Below are 15,176 nucleotides of genomic sequence, written 5' to 3'. Positions count from 1 at the left end.
GATCTTCAAAACCCAGTTTGCTCCCATACCAGTGCAGAAGGTGATTTCACATACTTCTGGAGTTGGGACCACGGGCCTGTATCTAGCAAGATTGAAATCCACATGCCCGTTGACCCCACACGTTCACTTTTAGAATGTGATCGACGGAAACATTAGAGCAACACAGCAAAGATATCACAGGAGATGCTATCCTCTACTCTAGACCATACTCTACTATAGTGTAAGACATCGTATGAGATACTACACTGTACGAGAACAGCAAGGGTATGGAAACCCTCTACCTGTCCACCAGATGAGGAACGGCATAGATACGGCATAACCGTGCGATGGCACATCACGCTGCCATCATGTCTCCAAAATCTGCTGGAAACACGCGTGCGGCCACGAGAAGATGGCAAGCTTACAGGGTTAGTAAGAAAAGGCACATTGCAAAGTGGTACAGCGTGGTCTAGCTGCAGAGTGTGGGCTTATCTTTATAAAATGACGTCACTTACGCATCACGTTTAAGTTTAAACATCGGAACAACGGCTACCTCTGTGATGAAGCATCCTAGGACATCTTTTTTTCTTTTTTCCCCAATGTTACCTATTTATATGTTGGAATTTTTTACAAGGCCCACATACTACTTTGTGAGCGAAGAGCAAAGCTTATCATTTCGTAAAGGCCCAACTCAGATCCCTCCACTCGATTCAATTGGCCCTGACCATCGTGTCTCGAGGAGCGAGCAGTGTGTCGAGGGTGGGGGGGGGGCGGGGAATCTCACTTGGTGATGAAACCATCTCTCCTGCTGCCTTGGGCTAGTCCTTAGCCCTTTTCCCTGTGATACCTTCTCATCTCAACTGGATCACAGGCTTCTTGAAGGTGAGGGCGTCCCACTTTTTCCCTTTTCATCTGCTGCTCCGGCTACTTCCAGAGCATCCCCCTACCCTAAGTGCTTCCCTCTCTAAAGCAGGGGTATCACAGAGACCTCCCCAAGGAGGAAGGGCTCAGGGGTGTGAGATGCAACAGCTGACGATGTTAGGGGCTAGGACCAGGGAGCCCTTGGGCAGCCGAGGATCCCTCTCCACGCCAACGACACAGTCAGTCCTTCAACTAGCCAGAGACGCCTGGCCCCAGCATTGGAACCCGTCACAAGTCAGCTGTGTTACTCTCAGAAAGAAACAGATGGACCGAGGGAAACGTGGGAAATGACAGTCACAACACAACAGCAAATTCAACTTGACGGCATGCCCCAGCACGAGGCAGCTGGGTTCAATCTGGCCATTTGGAGATCGCTGAAAATTTTTACCACCCTCTGACGCCAACATGAAGACCAAAATGAGAATATTTTAATTGGAGGGAGCGGCATAGTTTGGGGGAAGTACTTTGTACCAAAGGGTACGGAGCGTGACAATATTTACTGATTTGGTCTCTCTGTTCCCTTTCTGGGGCCCATTGTCCTTAGCAAATAGCATTTAATCTCTCATCCTTGGCGGTTACTGGAAATGTCAAAGGTTCCTCTCTGTTCCGTTCCTTCTCCCTGAAGAGAGAATTCCATGGATGTTTCGATCTGTATAACCAATGAATTGGCTGCTGGTCCGGAAGACTCTAGAACACAGGGGCCTAGAGACGGAGTTCCTTTGGCATCCAACTCTGGGGGAATGGTCTACATCAGGTTCTGTCTAAAACCTCCCCTGTCCTATCCTAACTCAATCAGACCACATCCGTCAGGGGTCCATGCTTCTAAGACCACCTCACATTAGTCTTTCCCTTTGTCTCTGAGTTCAAAACATTGTAAATTTCCCCAGTAACATGATTATGCTCTATTTATCACTGGGAAGAGGGAGACTTCTTTTACATCCCCCAAAGTGAAGGGAAGGAGGAATTTCTATCATCTTATAAAGAAGAACAAGCTCAAAGGGTAGTAGAGATGAGGCACAATCATGGCCTCCCCAGCCTCTGTGCCTGGCAGCACCTGGCACATGGTAGACCCTTAGTAAATGCAAACCCCAGACCCACAAAGGAGTCTTGCTCCCAACTAAATCTCCTTCCCATGGACTGATCTACAGCAGGGTTTCTTGACCTCGTCACTGCCGGCGGCCAGGGCTAGATCATTCTCTGTTGTGGGGCCACCCTGTGCCTTGCAGCAGCTTGGGCCTCTCCACCCACAAGACGCCGGAAGTCCCTCCCTCCCCTGCTAGTGGTGGCGATCAAAGATATCCCCAGACACTGCCAGATGTCCCCTGGCAGGAAAAACTGCCCCCAGGTGAGAACCCATGGTCTAGAGACTCCCCTTTGCTTTATATAAATCGATGAAGATTAAAACACGAAGAAAGACACAACAGAGCACCAAAAAGCCCTCTCCTTCCCAACTCCCCCCCCCCCACACCTCTGCCTCCCCAGCCCTGCTTTCCAGTGGAGGCATGTCTGAACATTTAGAAGCACATGACCTCCACATCTATGTCCCTGGGGGAGGGCTGTGGACGGCTGCCCCTAGGAGGCCACCAATGCCTACCGCTGTCTCTGGTCAGTTAAGGAGGCAGGGTGCTGGACTTTACACTCAGCCCACACTGCCAGGCTCCGAGGTAGAGCTCTCCACGCCTGACCTTTGGAATTGTTCTGGCTGGGCTGGTCCTGTGGACTGGGCATGGGGATTTGTTCCTCTGCCCCCAAGCTGCCAACTCAGCTTTGCAGGGACGAGCTCACGGCGTGTGTCCTCTGCAGATGCCCTGCGACCTATTGTACAGGGTTTCCACATTCCTGAGCTGGGATCTTCACCTTGAAGCCTTGGCAAAGCATGAAAGGGTCGGGATGGGACTCTTGGCAGAGGATAGAAGCCTCGTATCAACTGTACAGCCCTGCTCAGATTTTTGGCTTCGCTTCCTCTTTCCTGCTTTGGGGTGCTAATGTCACCGGGCGCAGGGCGCTTTGTGACTGATGGGGGCAGGGCCTTGGTGGGGCCGTGTTGAGGTTAACGGAGGGGCTTTCTGTTTCTGAGAAATCACACCCTTCTTTTTTTCCTTCTCTATAACAGAGGCGCGGCCCCGCTGAGTCCTGCAATGGTTATGAGAACAGAACCCGAAGCTGACAGGCTCTTGGGAGTTGGTGCTCAGGGCCTGGCTGTGGATGGGAAACAGCATCCCTGCAAAATGAGAACGAGGAGAGTGCCAGGTTGTCACCTGATCCCGCCTCTCCAGAGTGTCCTTCTGCATCTCTGGTTCGTGGTGGCACAAGGCTCCGTCAGGCAGAGGGCACCCAGCGGAAAATTCCCAGCTCCAGTCACCTTAACGAGAAAGGCATTCTTGCCTCCTGTGTGGCTCGGAGGTTTCCAGGGAGAAAGGGAAGGAGAAAAGCAAGCCCTTCGGTCCCCTGTCTCAGCCCGGACAGCAGCGTGCTTGTGACCAGAGCCGGGAGGAGACAAGACTGACCCAGAGAGCCCCGGTCTGAATGCATAAGCATCAGAAATCTCAGTCCAGAGTCAGCCCACCAGCGCCTCAGCTTCCTCCGTGGAAAACGTGTTCCCATTTATGATGCTGACATAGTCAACTTACAAAGATGGATTGGAAGAAAACGCCTGCAAAGCTGTACGCCTCAGATTAAAAAAAAAAAAAAAAAAGAACTCTGATTCACAACTGTTAGCTTAATGGTAACAAATTCATTTTCTTTGATAGCACTTGCTCTGAAATTGCTGCTGCGGGAAGGAAAAAAAAACCAAGGCCCCCGGCTTTCACTTATTCATTCAACAACCATTTGGTAAGCATCTGCTCCGTGCTGATGCTGTTCTAGCTCGGGAGGAAGGGTGATGGAGTAGACAACTTTTGTTTTCATGGGGCTCAGGACGGACCTGTGAGATCGTATGAGTAGCAGGCTCTGCTGATGGTCGATGGGTTAGTGGGGGGCCCAGGAAAGGCCCCAGAGGAGAAGATCCCCAGCTAAAAGGCACACAGAGGTGGGGAGGACCAGGGAGTGGCGAGGGCAGAGGGCTCTGCTCAGGGACTGGGCTTCCTCCCAGCCCGTGAGGGTAGTTTACAGCAGAAAATGATCAGGTCAGTCATTTTACAAGAAAACCCTTGTGGTGGGGAAGGGGATATTCATTACCTATAGCGTGCCGGGTAGAAATTTATTTGGAAATGGTTTGCTTCTGCATCGGTTGTCTCCCTTGTTCTCAGAGCCTGGCTGATGACACACAACCAGAACAGCCTAGAAAGCTCTTCTCTCCCTTCCCCCGCTCCAGGTGGGTTGCTATGCAGTCTGGATTCTGGAAGCCGAACGATAGGAGGTTGGGGCACAAGGGAGTACTATGCAGCACGCTCCCAATTATGCGATTCCTTTGTGGTCTAACTGCTGGGGCAGATGAGGAAGAATTCCACCCACAGCCCAGGCCAGTGATCCCCTGGGAGGTAGTACTTGAAGGAGAGTGTACAGGGCGGAGCCCTCTGGGGTCCCTTTCTTCCACAGCTGCCAGGAAACCCCGAGACTCCAGGACCGGCAGGGGCGGCTCTGAATGGAAGAGCTGAATCCCAAGTTCCATTAATCTCTGGTGAGATTTTCCTCCAGGGCAGGGTTTCCCCAGGGTGTCACTAGCCTTAGCAATGGGGACTTCAGGGGCCAGATAATTCTCTGGTGGGGGCAGGGGTGCTGTCCTGCCCAATGTGGTATGTTTAGTACTACCATCCTTGGTTGCCGGTACACCCCCAAGTTGTGACAACCAACGATGTCTCCAGACACTGGAAGCATTCTTATGGAGTGAGACTGCCCCCGAGTTGAGAACCACTGTTTCCAGAGGATGGTTTTGCATTCTGGTCTTGCTGGACCTCGCAGCAGTGCTCAGTCCAACGGATTACGTGCTTCCTCTTGAACCTTGCCCTCCCTTGGTGCACCCTCCTGGATTCCCTCCAAATCTCTGCCGGGTTCCCTGTAGATTCCTGGGGCCTCCCATCCTCTTTCTGATCTCCAAATGCTGCCATCCCTTCAAGCTCAGATCTGAACCCCATTTCCTGCTTATACTTTATGTTTTCTCCCTCTCATTCATCTCCAGCCCTGTAAGTATCTTCTGTTTTCCAATTCCTACCACATGAGTCATCATCTCAGATCTCTCAACTATGTTCTAGACTTACTTCTACTTGTTTTGGATGTCTCGTTGGCATCACAAAATCCATCCATCTTTCTCAGAATTCCACTCCTCATCTCACCCCTGTCTATCTGCTGGCCGAGCCATTAAACCTTCAGGTCCTCCTGACATCTGCTTTTCTCTCGTTTTCATATCCAGTCCATGACCACTCCTTGTCAGTTCTTTCTTCAAAATATACCTCAAAACCATCTGTTCTCAGCCCTCCAGTCCAAGCCACTATACAATGTGAAAAACCAATAATGTAGAAAACTCCAACGACCTCCGTGACTTCCTGACTTCCATGCTGCTTCTTTCCAGCCCCTTCTCCATCCAGAACAATCTTTTATAAGCACAAATCAGACTATATGACACTCAGCTTTCGTTTCTGCAAAGGCATGCCACTGCACTTGAATAAGATCTAAGTGTCTTAACAGGGCCCCAACCTCCTTGGTGCCGTGCGTCCTTTCATTTCTGCTGCTGCCGCCATGTTGGTCTTCCTTCGCTTCCTCATGTGTGTCACACATGTGGTGCCACACATGCTATTACCTTCACCTGGAGCACTATCCCCTGGCTCTTTGTATCCTGTGGGCCTCGGTATGTCATTCCTTCTGGAACATCTTTCCTGATCCCATTCTCTATTTTTTTTTTTTTTTAAGATTTTTTTTAAAAAAGTTATTTATTTAACAGAGACAGAGAGCACAAGCAAAGGGAACAGCAGGCAGAGCGGGCAGAGGGAGAAGCAGGCTCCCCGCCAAGCAAGGAGACGGATGTGGGACTCGATCTTAGGACCCCAGGATCATGACCCAAGCTGAAGCCACCCAGGCAACCTGTGATCTCATGCTCTTAAATTCAGTTTTCCCATCATGCATGCTTCCTTATGGCACTGGTGACTCTCAGGTCTGTCTGTCCTCATGTGATTTTCTATTGTTGGCTCCCTGCCAGACTGGAAGGAGAGGGAAGAAGGGACCCTCAGTTGGCTATTCTATTCATTCCCGTGTTGCCGTCTTAACACTGTATGTGACACTCAACAAGTATTCAGCAGATACTTATTGGATGAATGACCAGTCACCTCCTGCATCCCTGAAAAGAATACTTGACGACCAAGAAAAATGAAGGACTATGAAGAATGAACTAAGAGCTCCTCGCTTGTCTGTGTACATGAAAAGAAGCTTTCCGGAGCTGGTTCCTGGGAGCACGAAGCACAAGGAGATGAATCAGGCACCTGCTGACTAGAAATGAGACTTGTTGATTTTGCCATTAGTATTCCATATTTATCCTAAGACTTTCCACCCCGTCAGGAGGGAACTCCCTGAGTCCCGGGCAGATCACACCAAAGCAATCCAAGAGAAAGAGCTGAAATTAGTTCAGTGTTCTTCCTGGAAGACCCATGCTCCCAAACAGGTCAAGATGCCCAGGAAGGACAGCAGCCGCCACGCAGGCTGAAGAAGCCGAGGAAGTGATGGGGCACGGCTCCCGCCATGCGTTGCGCTCTGATGCACCACAAGAACCCTGGTGGACCTGCCATGAAACCACAGAAGTATCTTCTCCATAGAATGAGACAAGGGGAGGCCACGTTTCCCCTCCTCGTCTGCAGGCTCAGTTATGCGGAGCATTTCACTTGGTTTTTCTAAAAATTCATGAGTACGGTTGGCTGCGGAGCGCGGTGTCAACGGATGACGTTACGACGCTCAGCCTTTGAGTCAAACCGAGAGTAATTCACATCAGCCTCTCCCAGTCTTTTGAAGAAGGGACAGCAGCTGCACAGCACATGCCTGCAATTAAGCAGCTAAGCATTTGCTAAGACCAGGTTAGAATCCCAAAATGTGGAGGCGGGGGGGTGGGGGGAGAAGGAAAAAAAAAAAAAAACCCACAAAACTGAACCACATTGGGAGCCCAGCTGGTAAGAACAGTGGAATTCATTTTCAACAGGTTTATTAATTATGTCTTAAATCGGCCTTAATGAATCCAGGAGAAGGGTGTCAAGGTCCATGTGTTACCGCTCCAGGACGAGTCTGGGGCCCCGAGTCCACACATATTGTGATTGGCTGTCCTGTTGCTAAACAACCATCATTCAGGGCGGTGATGTCACTTACAAGAGGACGGTCACTCACATCCCGCCAGCAGCCGTTCATAAAGTGCTAGTGGGACATCAAGGGTGACTTGTACCAACAGTAAAATAACAAGGTTGGGCTGAGGCAAACCATGGATGGCGGTAGGGTAGGAGCTACAGAAAAAAAAGAGGCTCTTCGGTTTCTTCCCAGCTAAGAATCAAAAAAAGGAGAAAACCCTCTCAAAGGCACTTCCTGTTTTGATAGAAAGTTTCTGTGTCAAGATGAGCTGTTGGGAGTTTCAATATTCACTCAGAGGATGGAGCGAACATTTTCTTTGGGTTACACATAGAGAAACACATAAAACCCAGCCCTGGCCCCCGCTCCCCCCACCAACCCCAGACACGGCAGACGGGGAGGCAGGCCACACAGGTCCTGGCAAAGCAGGAAGTCCGAGACGGCTCGGACTTGCTCGGCAGAGGCCCGGATGCTGGATGGTTCAACCTGGTGCATGTTTTGCTGCCCAGAAGGATGGCAGAGTGGGGGAGACAGGAAATGGAAATGGAAATGGAGTGGCAGCCAGGGCCCCGAGGAGTAGGAACTTAATTTTGAGACTCGCATTAAATAATCCAGCAAGATGTGAGGCCGAATTGAATCAACAGGGAGATGGATGAAAGTCTCCCAGGTTAAGACTCACTTCATAAATATCGGCTGAATGAGCGAGTGACTCTTTCCCATCTGTCATCCCATTTATGGCTTACCTCCGATTCTTTGTAGTAACGTTCTGGAATCTCGTCGCAGGCGATATCAATAAAGCAAACTTCTCTCTCTAGGTCTTTGGCTTCATTGTCAAAAATCTGAAAGAGCAGAGCGACAGATCAAAGGTTAGTATCCTCAAGGTGCCCACGGTTGGCAGGACCGTGGAATAACACCCCACAGAGCATCTTCACATGGCTCGGTGCTCCGGCTGGTGCTCTCTGCCTGCCTCAGAATATGCACGGATCATGAAAGGCGTTGATTCATCGCTTACGTTTTGTCACATCAGAGGCAGGTACAGCATCCATCACCGCTTGGTGAGGGGCAGAAGGAAAAGTGGTCTGTTTTTAGAAGTCCAAAAGCGGAGAAATAAATCTCTTCCAAAAGTGTCTTCCAAAAAACGAGGTCTGCTGATTGTTGGCAGTGAATCTGAACAGGGGGAGTGGAGAGGCTACAAAGGGTCTGGCTGTGGAGGAGACAACGAGCAGTAATGGAGCCCAAGATTTATGGAAGAGAAATGTGGGTTTTCTTTTTTTTTCCATTAACATTTTTATATATAACTTCACAAACAACACAGGCTCTTGCAGGAAAGACAGATAAATGGAAAGAAAATAAAGACGGTCCACAACCTCATTACTCAGGAATAAACACACATATTACTCTTGATCATTTAAGAACATGATTTCCAGGGCACCTGGGTAGCTCAGTGGGTTAAAGCCTCTGCCTTCGGCTCAAGTCATGATCCCAGGGTCCTGGGATCGAGCCCCACATCGGGCTCTCTGCTCAGCGGGGAGCCTACTTCCCTTCCTCTCTCTCTGCCTGCCTCTCTGCTTACTTGTGATCTCTGTCTGTCAAATAAATAAATAAAATCTTAAAAAAAAAAAAAAAAAGAACACGATTTCCTTGGGACGTGCAGGACTAAGAAGGCAGAGGTTGGGGAGAAACTGAGGCAGCTTTCTGCCTGACTATTCTAGGTTCCACTGGTCCCAGGATATTTATCACTTGCAAAGAAATATATAAGACAGCCATATACATACATATATACATATTTTGGTGGAAATATTAAGTTCTAGTTTTTCCTATTGCCATTTTTCTGAACTACAGGGATGATCCTCCCAGCCCCCCTGAAGGGTGGAAAACAGATTATTTTCAAAACCACTTCATCCTTGGAAGTCATCTTAGCTGTCTCCCTACCGCACTGTTTGGCTAATTCCTGCAGGAGAATCAACCGTGAACACTGATCAAATCTGATTCTTCGGTAGAGAATGAAATATTTTGGAAGCACAGGGTGGTTGATGCTTAAGAACATTCTCTTGACACAAATTCGGTGCCTGTTAATAACATGATCTCCCACAGGACAGGACGTGTAAGGCCCTTTACAACGCCACATTCTCCTTGGTCTGATTTTTCACTTGAAACTACTGGTCCTTCCCAAACACTTCCTGAATAATATTTGCGTTGGTATTTACGCTTCAAGTCTGATGTGTGCGCTGTTGCCTATTTTCTTCTCAAATGGTCAGAGACTGGACTCTTCAGCCTTGTCCAAGGAGACGGACTGCGCAGTCTCTCCCCCGAGGGGGGCCACTGCGTTTTCCTTAAAGGGAGAGGAGGACAGGTTCTCGGATCACCTCTGGCTCCTTCCACTGCCACTTGAAGTCAAGTGCTTGGGGGGATACTCCTAGAGTATTAGGAAGGACAGGTGGATGGCTTTGAAATGAAACAGGGAGAATGCAGGGACACGAGTTCAAGTTTGAGTGAAGAACTAAATCGTAAAATGAAATACTGGGTTTCAGGTTGTTTGTTTGAGTCTCTCTCTCCCCCTCTCCCCTCCATCTCTCCACCTTCCTCCCCTCCCCACCCCCAATCTAAGATGTGTGCCTCGTTAACAAAACAAAACAAAAGGAAACACCTCCCAGGGAAATGAGCTTCGAGAGTGTAAATGACAAAAGAAGTTGGAGAGATGTGACATTTATTGGTGGTAAAATTTATGGTACTGGAAGAAGGGGAAATAAAGAGGGGTTAAGGGAGTTATTGACAGATTGTGTGGCTTTTCCTAATTGAATTCAAGCATTTTTGATCACCTATGATACTGGTTATCATATTATTGCCTCTCCGCTGCCGAGTAACCCGTTAGTCTCTGCTCGGAGCTAACGGACTGGACCCTGGAGGCACCTCTTCACAGCAAGTAGGACATGAAGCCATTTACTGAAGGGACCCCACAGGAAGAAGGGGGTTTCTCTTCCTGGTTTTGGACCTTCTCCTGCTGCAGAGTCTCTCAGTGGGGACACTGTGTGGTTCTGTCTCAACTGCAGGCCCTGAGCACATCATGGCCTGGTGGCCTTGCAGCTCTGGCCTTTACTGTGACCTTGCACATGGACCACCATGGGCTTGAGGGTTCACAGTGGCCATGGTACTCTGACTCTACACACCTGCCCGCCAGTCTCATCTCACCAGCGCCCAGAGGGCTGTTTGCTACTGCCTAGCAACTGAGAACCAGCTCTGGTCCAGGAGACCCAGTCAACCTCTCCACCAACCGGTGGGCTATGACCACAACCTCTCCTGTGAAGTCTCTGCCCCAGCCATGGACAGGGCCCTTCCCAAGTTTGTTCCTCCTTGTATCTTCTCCCTCAGCCTTAGGTACCCTTTGGAGTTCTTGTTACTTCTTTATAGTTACTCCTATCAAAGTTGAATAATTCCTTATACTACGCTCTCCCTTATTCAAATTATTGTGTGCTTTTATGCCTCCTGATTGGGCCCTGATGCAGAATGAAGGATTTGCTACAAAGAAAGAAGAGACTAGAAAAGCCAGGGAGGGGAGATATCTCCGTTGAGTCAACAAGTACAACATCATCAGGACCCTGACAGAAAACCAAGCTGAGAAAGTTCTCATTTTTTAGATGAGAAAACCAAGGCTCAAAGACGTTAAGAGCTTTGCCTGAGGTCGCAGGAGAGAGTCAGCAGAGAAGTTCAGCTTTAGGGCAAGTCTCCAGCCTTCACAACCAGCCTCCTCCTGTGACAAAAAGCTGCCTCTTGGTACCCAACCGGGAAGATAAATACCAGTCAGAAGTGCTTCCTGCTTCTTTCCAGAAAGATGAACTTGGAATCTGGTTCTCTCCCTGCTACTAATAAAATGTCTGATCTGAGTCGCTGAGTTGGGGAACTGACCCCCCAAACCTGGAAACCTTTCTGCTTTGTTGAATAGCAGAAGTAGTAGAGCTACTAGTGGGACAATCTACGCAGGGGCCCTTCAGCTCGGATTCTGGTCTCCTTCCTTAACATGACACGTCATTTGTATTGAAGGTGAACTGCCTCTCTGCGACCCATTTCAGGTCAGGGCTCCCAGCACTTGAACAAAGCCACAGAAAAATCACTTTGAGACTTGAGATTTAAAAATCTCTTCCGGCTTGAGATTATAAGAGTTCTAATTTTCAATAAATAATTAATCTCTCAGTGGTTAAGAGATTTTCGGGAGATGCTCTTAGATGCTCAAGAAGTGCCTATTGAATTAATGGGCGGGATTAGCTTTTACTTTCCAGAGAGGAATCTAGGGCAGGAATAGGACTTACTAATTGATCTCGGTTTCCTTTTATGAGCGGGGGTTCTATTTCCTTGCTTGTGAGCACCCTAACTTTAGGTCATTCTCAAAAGGGGGCTCAACAGAGAGTGGAAACTTCACAGTATTGGCTGATAGGGACTATACTGGGAATCAGGTGAGCGGAGTTTGACCTTGGGCAAGAACTCTGCACCTCCTTGCGGTCTCCATATTCTCACCTGAAGATAAAAGGCTTTGCCTAGATGGATGGGTACCAGGAAGTCGTGAAACATCCTAGAATTGTACCCCAAATCTGGGGAGGTGTAGTTTTCTGGAGCAGGAGTTCAAGCCCTTTTCATCTAATTATCCAAGAGATCTGTGGCCCCAGTGAGGTTGTGCTCAAGAGACCCAGATGACCACTACAATTCTTTCCAGTCAATATGTCTGATGTTGAGTGACCGACCTATGGGTCATGCTGGTCACCTGCGTCTTGCTTTTTGGCTCGTTCCTTCTCTACCCCTTCACCCCAAAGCCAGCTGACCCGGGAGGTGCACAGTGAGGCTGCAGCAGAGAAACAAACAGGGGTGGTGGTCATGACAAAGCATAATCGAAGCCCATATCCAGGGTGAAACAGTAGAATTTTCATGCTCAGTATAAGGGCATGATCTACAATTAAGCCAACAGTGTTGCTAAGTGAGGCTAAGTTAGGCCCCAGAAGAAAAGAGCAAGAGTAGTCTCCCCATATTCACTGGGGGGCTTCTCCAGCAGTAATGGCAGGAGCTGCCGGAGATCTGGTCAAACCATTGGCTCTTTGAGCTGGAATACGAGATTTGCTAGGACAACTTTATGATGAGGTGCCTCTTGTTGAAACGTCAAGTCAAAACTCCACCAGGACTGCATCTGACACAGGTTCTGTGCACCTTGACCTTCTTGGGAACTCCCTGGGCAGAAGCTGCTCCCGTCTGAGATGGGAGTTGGATTTGGGAGTTAATTGCAGTACTCTCCCTAGGTCCCCTAGAATAATGTTTCCATCTTCAGGACACGTCCACCCATGGATGATCTGCAGTGGATTTCGGTGCCAATCTGGTTGACTCTCCTGACCTCCCCCCATGGCCACGAGCATGCAATAAACAAACTCCTTTTGATATGAACTGAGCAACATGACAACGAGAAGGCGATCTCCTGAGTAAATATTATCTTAAAGATTCCAAATAAAAAGAGAGTAATCTTCCCTTTTTTGTAAAGTATTAAGGACATTAAGCACGCAGCACCTTTAAGATCTTAATGTACTTTGACCTACTAAGCTTAAGCTTTGAGAATTTATCTCAAGAATCTTAAATAAAGGAAAAGATTTATGCACAAAGATTTTCACCCTGACATTATTTTAATGGCAAGGAAAAAAAGACAGAGAGAAAGGAAGCAAATAGTTTAAATATCCCAGTATGGGAGAACAGCCATGTAAAGTACAATAAATCCATCTGATGCACTACTATGTAGTAGCCACTAACCACTTCATTCTTAAAAATGATTTTCCCAGGAGAGTATACATGGGGGTGGGTGGGATGGAGAAGGGGAGATACCCCATATTTTTTTGAGATCTTAAAAAATTATTTATTTATTTTAAATAATATTTTATTTATTTGACAGACAGAGATCACAAGTAGGCAGAGAGGCAGGCAGAGAGAGAGGAGGAAGCAGGTTCCCCGCTGAGCAGAGAGCCCGATGTGGGGCTCCATCCGAGGACCCTGGGATCATGACCTGAGCCGAAGGCAGAGGCTTTAACCCACTGAGCCACGCAGGCGCCCCAGATTTTATTTTTAAGTAATCTCTAAAGCCAACACGGGGCTCAAACTTACAACTCCAAGATCAAGAGTTTGCATGGTGCACTGACTGAGCCAGCCAGGTGCCCTAAGATACCCCATATTCAACATGAGTCATGTGGTCATAGCTCAGAAGGCAAAGGTCCATTGATAAATATGGAATGTGTTTTAACAATGCACTAGATTTTTTCCTTGAACAGGGATGTCCTTCTCAACTAAGAAATCTCGCTTGTTACAGTCTAGGGAGGGAGAGCACTGAGTACATTGGCTTTCCAGAAATCTGTAATTCTGAGAATCATGGATTCTACGTCCTTATTCTCTATCATGGCTACTTTTGTGGTTAAGAGTCAAGCTTATTTATTTATTTATTTGACAGAGATCACAGAGCAGAGAGCCCGATGTGGGACTCAATCCCAGGACCCTGGGATCATGACCTGAGCCGAAGGCAGAGGCTTTAACCCACAGAGACACCCAGGCACCCCTATGTATTTATTTTTAAAGTAGGCTCCATGCCCAACATGGGCCTTGAACTCACTGAGCCAGCCAGACACCCTTAAGATTCAAGTTTTGATTAGAATTATCTGTACGTTCAGCACAATTTTTCTGTAAACCTAAAACTCTAAAAAATAGTAATAAAAAATATATCTCTATCTATCTATCTATTTATAATTGAAGGGTTAAAAAAGATCCTCACTTAGGAGCTATGTTTATTTATCTTCCTGCCATCTGCCCAAGCTACGAAGGATAAAGGTAGGGGTGATTAGTAGGGATTGGGAGAAATCTACCAGTCATCCTGCTTCATGCTTCCTATATGATTAAAGGGCAAAAAATCTCAGCTAAACCACTGTTCTCCTCTAATTTCATTTTGCTGCCCTTGGGAGGTCTCAGGGGAAGGAAATGACCAAGGCACACCAAGAAAGAACAGGTTCATCAAGAAGGAACCTTGGAAGCATAATGACTGTTTTAAGAATATTTTCATTTTAATGCTCGAGATTTGCAAAGTGGCCATTGGTTTGGTGGAGGGCAGGCGATGACGGTCGCTGGGTTAACACATTAGGCATATGGGGCTAGAGTTTGGCTCATGGTTGATCAATGGTTACCTATCAGCAGCAGACCTGGTGGGCAGAGACTGAAATGCACTAATGGATGGGATGAAAAATAGTCCAAGTTATGGACAAGGCAAACCATCATTTCGTTACCCCATCTTTACTGGTATTCTCACCAAGGACATTTTCACGTCTACACGGTTCAATGGTGACTGTTCTGTAAATACGTAGGCTCTATGATCTAACCCAAGAGCATGCAACTTGTCTTCCAATTGCCATTAAGACAGAGATTTTTAAAAAAAGGATGCTCTCCTTTGGTCTTTTGATTAAACATTTCTCCTCTTCCCACTCCCCCACCTAGAGAGAATACAGAGCTGGGTAAGTTATTTATTCTGTAGGTGTAGTTACTCAAAGACAGTGGTCTGCAAGGAAGAAGGAATTAGACGCGTAGCAATAAAAAAAAATCAGCAAATAATTATCAACCTTCTACTGTGTGTTCAACACCAAGACTTCAAACTTCATCCCCTGTTTGAGCACAAGGAGGCTTACAATTATGGACAGAAGACTAGATTGAATGCGCGACTGAATCAATACCATTGTACAAAATGTAATCTCTATGTTCCTAAAGTACAGAGTACTAAAAGGTATGCTTCAGATTAAGAGTATTCCAGTCTAAATTCAGCAAGGAGGAAACTCAGCAATAGCCCATCGTAGCCTGGGCTCAGGACCATTATTTCACCAGCAGGGGTGGTTCAAAAGATTGGCCATTTGGTGTCGTGTGGAAAGGAGCCCCACCATGTGCCTGCACGGTGTGGTTCTCAGACACCGGAGCCTGAGGGTTTTTGTCTGGGGGGGCCCCAGACCCGCTCCTGACTGGACCTTGGT

General features: G+C 47.8%; 1 protein-coding gene across 3 annotated transcripts in view; it reads right to left on the bottom strand.

Moving 5' to 3' along the window:
- The window catches only part of PITPNC1 (phosphatidylinositol transfer protein cytoplasmic 1), a 265,782-nt gene that overhangs the window by 40,336 nt on the left and 210,270 nt on the right, over positions 1-15,176 (bottom strand). For all 3 annotated transcript variants that reach the window (XM_044247596.1, XM_044247595.1, XM_044247597.1), the window contains one exon: positions 7,899-7,994. In XM_044247596.1, coding sequence (XP_044103531.1) covers positions 7,899-7,994 — 96 coding nt within the window. The remainder of the gene's footprint in view (positions 1-7,898; positions 7,995-15,176) is intronic.

Source organism: Neovison vison, chromosome 5, assembly GCF_020171115.1.
Source record: "Neovison vison isolate M4711 chromosome 5, ASM_NN_V1, whole genome shotgun sequence".
NCBI lineage: Eukaryota > Metazoa > Chordata > Mammalia > Carnivora > Mustelidae > Neogale > Neogale vison.
This window is presented reverse-complemented; position numbering and strand designations above follow the sequence as displayed.